The following is a 6,046-nucleotide window of genomic DNA, read 5'->3' on the forward strand; positions in this document are numbered from 1 at the left end:
TATCTCCTATCTATCTATCTATCTATCTATCTATCTATCTATCTATCTCCTATCTATCTATCTATCTATCTATCTATCTATCTATCTATCTATCTATCTCCTATCTATCTATCTATCTATCTATCTATCTCCTATCTATCTATCTATCTATCTATCTATCTATCTATCTATCTATCTATCTCCTATCTATCTATCTATCTATCTATCTCATACACACTGTATCTGAATCATTCCTTCACATCCTCTTTGCCGCGTTCCTTACAATATTATATTTAGTAGGGAAATATTTCGCTATCAGATGTAGAATATTCTTTTCATGCTCTTTCTATATTCGGAACAAGTGATACTGAGCGCAGGTACAAAGCTTAAGAAGGTTGTGACCACTCATAAAAGAGAAGGCGCCCTACGCTGACCCTTGAGACGGCCATAATTGATAGGAATGTCTTCCTCCTCGCTGCATTATTTCTTAACACGTTCTAGAAATCTTCTTAGAAAATGATCTGTTCTTTGGTGACCTCACATCTTCAACCTTGGGTTAATAATTGAGGAATTTGGTGCCGTAATCAATGTTTTCTTCTGACAATAGTATTCGTGACGTCGCTGGAGGACGGGGGTGGGTAGGCGGAGAGGTGTCCAGTATAGTATATATATATACAGTATGGTGCTTGTCCACGCAGAGCAGCTCCAAGGAACATTCCGTCACCTTGACAGACCACCGGAGCCATGACCGCCATGTCTTACAGTGCACTTGCCACCATCTTTTTTGGCTTATTAGCCTTGTCTTCGGCGTGTTATATACAGAACTGTCCCATAGGAGGAAAGAGGTCGGTGATAGACTTCATGGACGTACGGAAGGTAAGTGCTCCTCAATGTTATCAGATGTTCTGGATCTTTGGAAACTCTTGAAGTTCTCATTCACTGTCTTCTCTTACTTCATGATATGTTGGCTTTATCACAGCAGCCTGACTCTGAGCAGAAACTTATATAGGGTAAAGACGTAGTGGTCTCATGAGAATTTTTGGAGTGTTTCTTCTCCTTTTTGAGTAGGTGGACCTTTTTTGAGGTTCAGACGTCTCCTGTACTCACCCTTACACCACGATGTGATGGCTCTATCTGAGCTTTATCCCAGCAGCCTGACTCTGAGCGGAGACTTATATAGGGTAAATACGGGAGACTTATAGGGGTTTTTAGAGTTTTCCTTGAATCTTGCATATCTGTCAAGGTTCTTGTTCTTCACCAAGATGTCTCCTGTACTCACCATTACTCCATAAAGTGTTGGCTCTATCTGAGCTTTACCAAGGCAGCCTGACTCTGAGCGGAAACTTATATGAGGATGAATACGGAGACTTATAGGGATCTTTGGAGTTCCTTCTCCTTGCATATTGGTGGATCTTGTTGAGAGAATTGTTGTCCACCATGATGTGTCCTCTGCTCACCCTTAGGCCTCATGCACATGTCCATGAGTCTTATCGGTGAACCATGTTTTTCAGGGCTAGCACACTGGCTCATTCATTTCCAAAATTCAGGGTAGGTCCTATCCCTGTCTGTTCTGCAGCCCCGACCTCAATGAATGGGGCTCTGAAGCCCCCCAATGTCATCCATGTGCTGACCATGCCTTCCCATATTGTGGCGGTGACACACACACACAGTCACGTGCAATAAGCACACAGTATACAGTCAGTGCCCTCTAGTGGTGGTTTCAGATAGTCAGCATCTTATATTTTACAGTCCGGGTTTGGAGCTTTGTTTCAGGATAACCGGGCTCTGATCCCTATACAGATGGGTAACGTGTCACGAGTTGTGGGTGACGTGTACCAACTATTCTCGGTCTTCACTGCTTTAAGGCGTCTTTGTGTATTCTCAGTGGCTGCAGCGTACACGTATTATACATTGTAATCATACCTCCTGCTCCACCATGCTTTACACTGCCACTCTGCTTGTTTCCATAAGGGCTGATTATAGAATAATAGATAAGTAAACCACAAGTGAGAAGATTCGCATCACTGACTGGAGGGGCTGTAACTTATCAGTTGTGATTTACGGATGTAGCAGAGCTGAGTTTGTTATTTGCAGAATCCATGCTGATATGACACCGTGTTACCCATGGACTGTCATAGAATTGCCAGAAAACATAGTGAGCCATGAAAGGGTGTAGAAAACAGGTACATTACACGTTCAGCACTGCTACATCTTCATAAAAATGGAGTTATTACACTTATAGTCAGTGTTTTCTCAAAACCGTCTAAACTCAATAGGGGAACGTTATAGCAACTATAGAGAGATACTATGGCGGATGTCACAGCCGGGCGCTGTCTGAGGCTCTGCTCACATGTTTGGCAAATTAAAGGGGTTGTTAAAGGAGTTCTGTTAAAGGGGTATTCCAAACAAACACACTAGGCAGCAAATCCTTTGCTATATTATACCATGATAAAATTAGATAAAATTCATTCTAATAATACATTGAGATTTATAATATTAATAGTTACTTGGAAATATTTATATAATGTTTTAATAATATATTATTAAATTATAGATATATTTAATGACACGTTCAGCTCTGCTACATCTACATAGAACTATTGCACAACACAAATGAGACCTGTACATGACTGACTCAGCTCTGCTACATCTGCCCTACTAAATGAGACCTGTACATGACTGACTCAGCTCTGCTACATCTGCCCTACTAAATGAGACCTGTACATGACTGACTCAGCTCTGCTACATCTGCCCTACTAAATGAGACTTGTATAGGACTGACTCAGCTCTGCTACATCTGCCCTACTAAATGAGACTTGTACATTACTGACTCAGCTCTGCTACATATGCCTTACTAAATGAGACTTGTACATGACTGACTCAGCTCTGCTACATCTTCCCTACTAAATGAGACTTGTACATGACTGACTCAGCTCTGCTACATCCGCCCTACTAAATGAGACCTGTACAGGACTGACTCAGCTCTGCTACATCTGCCCTACTAAATGAGACTTGTACATTACTGACTCAACTCTGCTACATCTGCCCTACTAAATGAGACCTGTACAGGACTGACTCAGCTCTGCTACATCTGCCCTACTAAATGAGACTTGTACATTACTGACTCAACTCTGCTACATCTGTCCTACTAAATGAGACCTGTACAGGACTGACTCAGCTCTGCTACATCTGTCCTACTAAATGAGACTTGTACAGGACTGACTCAGCTCTGCTACATCTGCCCTACTAAATGAGACCTGTACATGACTGACTCAGCTCTGCTACATCTGTCCTACTAAATGAGACCTGTACAGGACTGACTCAGCTCTGCTACATCTGTCCTACTAAATGAGACCTGTACAGGACTGACTCAGCTCTGCTACATCTGCCCTACTAAATGAGACCTGTACATGACTGACTCAGCTCTGCTACATATGCCTTACTAAATGAGACCTGTATAGGACTGACTCAGCTCTGCTACATCTGCCCTACTAAATGAGACTTGTACATGACTGACTCAACTCTGCTACATCTGCCCTACTAAATGAGACTTGTACATGACTGACTCAACTCTGCTACATCTGCCCTACTAAATGAGACTTGTACAGGACTGACTCAGCTCTGCTACATCTGCCCTACTAAATGAGACCTGTATAGGACTGACTCAACTCTGCTACATCTGCCCTACTAATTTGGAGTAAATCCTGTAAATAACAAAGTCAGCTTTGCTGTTCTGGTTGCCTGATTATGGAGCTGGCCCCAGGAATCTGTTACATAACTTATTCCACTCTGCTACATCGGCACTCGTCATGTGAATAGGGAAGCAGATATAGGCGTAATAACAGAGTCAGCTCTGCTACATGTGCACTAGTCAGCTGGGTCAGTAGTACTATGGCTATTGTCAGTGCTGGTGTACACACTGGAGCTCAGTGGCGCCCCCTCACCGTGGGCAGGTGGAGGTACAAGGCTAGAGCACAATAGGAATTCAGGGGAACAATACAGCTGTGAAGGAGGAAGCGTATAGCGGAATGTGATCTGATATACAGGGGATTGTGACTGTATGACATGTATACATGGAGGTGTAGTGATGGCCACTGAAGTAGCAGAGCTGACACATCGCATATCCCTATCAGGTTCAATGACAGCAAGCAGAGATCTTAAAAACTGAGCAATTGATGCAGAAAACCCCCATTTATTTAATCGTAATACCCCTTTAAAAGACTTACCCAATACAGCTGAGGGTTTGTTACAATGTAACAGCCTTGGTCAGTGGCCTCTAGAACTACAACACCCAGCATGCCCACATGAGAATTCATAAAATATTTTTTGTACTCCTTGTGTCCAGCAGGGGGAGTCTAACACTTTGTGTAGACCTTATATAGCGCCCCCTACGTACATTATATGCCTTGCCGCTGTGTCGGGCGCCATTTTTGGGTGTTATGTTCAAGCTCTAGTTATGGAAATCTTTCTAGTACTCCAAAAAGGTTCCGCAGTGTTTTGTATCGCAAGAACAGCGCCACCATCAGCTTCAGGCCATGTCTGGTATTGCAGTCATGCTTTCGGCACCAGTGTTAAGATGATTTCTCTGTCTTTTAGTGTATTCCCTGTGGACCAAGGAACAAAGGTCACTGCTTTGGGCCCAACATCTGCTGCGGCGAGGAGCTGGGGTGTTACTTTGGCACCACTGAGACTCTCCGATGCCAAGAAGAGAATTTCCTCCCATCGCCTTGTGAATCTGGTAGGAAGCCATGTGGGAACAACGGAGGAAACTGCGCCGCCTCCGGCATCTGCTGCAACCATGGTGAGAACCTACAACGTGAGGTGTCTACAGGGCGCCGAAAACCTAAAAACAACCAAAGATATGCGTGATGTTGTGAAATTTGTTATATGCTTAATGGATATACGCCACAAGTTTTATGTTAAACTAGTTTTTTAAAGAATTTTTGATGATTTTCTTTTTAAAAAGTACTAATTCTACTAAATCCTGCAGTTTTCACTCTGACCACAAAGCCTAAGAACAGATTGACACTCACCAATTATGTGTTTTCTTTGCAGCAGCATTTACATAATAGAAGATAACACCGCTATAGATAAGACCACTGACACACCATTACATCCCCGACTGACAATAGATGATGTCACAGCTTATTCCCCTCCCTTCACATGTCTAAAAAACTCTCCCCAGAGTATTTTTTGCCTATGCTGTAAAGCAGATCACCAAATGCTGTTAACAGCCCGGAGGAGAAGCTCAGACAAGATGGCCGCCCCCATAATCATGTACAGAAAATAGAATGATGGTCTGGATGTAGGCATGGGCAGTCACTAACTGAACCATGTGATTTCATTGCCCCACCCCTGCTTTGGAGCTCCTCCCACTAACCTCTACAGAAAATGTAAATGTAGTTCCATAGAGTGCTACGGCCGTGACCGGTTTGTTACAATGTACCAGTGATATAATTCTCACATACTAGACTCCCTGGCTGATATACGGGGTCACCATATACATGGCTATTGTATATATACTGTATATACTGTATACTGTACTGCCTCTGTCTTGTTCCCTGCAGAGAGCTGCACGATGGACCCGGCCTGTGAACAGGACTCCCTATTCTCCTAGTCGGTGTCTTCAGAAAGCACAGAACGCACTGACCAGTATACCGGCCACACAACCACGAGATGCAGGACCCCCGCCGCCGCCACCGCCGCAGGCCGCCACTGTGTATACATGTACTGTACAGTGAATAAAGATCTGAAACATGGCCACACTGATGTCTCTTTTCTTTACATAGTCAGTGACTAAACTGCACTTATCCCTGGTGTCCCTCATGTCACAAGTATTAGGACACTGGGCACCGCCACCGATCAGCTGTTTGAAGAGACCGCACTGTTTGGATACCAAGCGCAGCGCCATACATGGTGTAGTGGTTGTACTTGGTATTGCAATTCAGCCCATTCACTTAAATGGGACTGAGCTAGAAAAAGGCAATGTGACATGGATGTGAAGGTGAAGCAGTGATAATCTGTGGGGTCCCAGGGGCCCCGCCGATCTAATATTAACCCCTTAACT

At 43.7% G+C, this 6,046-nt stretch overlaps 1 protein-coding gene across 1 annotated transcript; it reads left to right on the forward strand.

The window, feature by feature from the left end:
* The first annotated feature begins 694 nt into the window (after positions 1-694).
* On the forward strand, positions 695-5,668 carry LOC142196579 (mesotocin-neurophysin MT). The gene is made up of 3 exons (XM_075266552.1): positions 695-855; positions 4,576-4,780; positions 5,547-5,668. The coding sequence occupies exons 1-3, from the start codon at positions 724-726 to the stop codon at positions 5,594-5,596; spliced, it is 387 nt and encodes a 128-aa protein (XP_075122653.1). The 5' UTR covers positions 695-723; the 3' UTR covers positions 5,597-5,668.
* Positions 5,669-6,046: the final 378 nt, after the last annotated feature.

The sequence above is a fragment of the Leptodactylus fuscus genome, chromosome 1, assembly GCF_031893055.1.
Source record: "Leptodactylus fuscus isolate aLepFus1 chromosome 1, aLepFus1.hap2, whole genome shotgun sequence".
Taxonomy (NCBI): domain Eukaryota; kingdom Metazoa; phylum Chordata; class Amphibia; order Anura; family Leptodactylidae; genus Leptodactylus; species Leptodactylus fuscus.

Bases quoted from the DNA above. Each gene is read 5' to 3' on its own strand.
- LOC142196579 (XM_075266552.1), top strand. From the start codon at position 724: ATGACCGCCATGTCTTACAGTGCACTTGCCACCATCTTTTTTGGCTTA. The intron at 856-4,575 runs GTAAGTGCTCCT...TCTGTCTTTTAG, and splicing joins ACTTCATGGACGTACGGAAG to TGTATTCCCTGTGGACCAAG. The intron at 4,781-5,546 runs GTGAGAACCTAC...TGTTCCCTGCAG, and splicing joins CGGCATCTGCTGCAACCATG to AGAGCTGCACGATGGACCCG.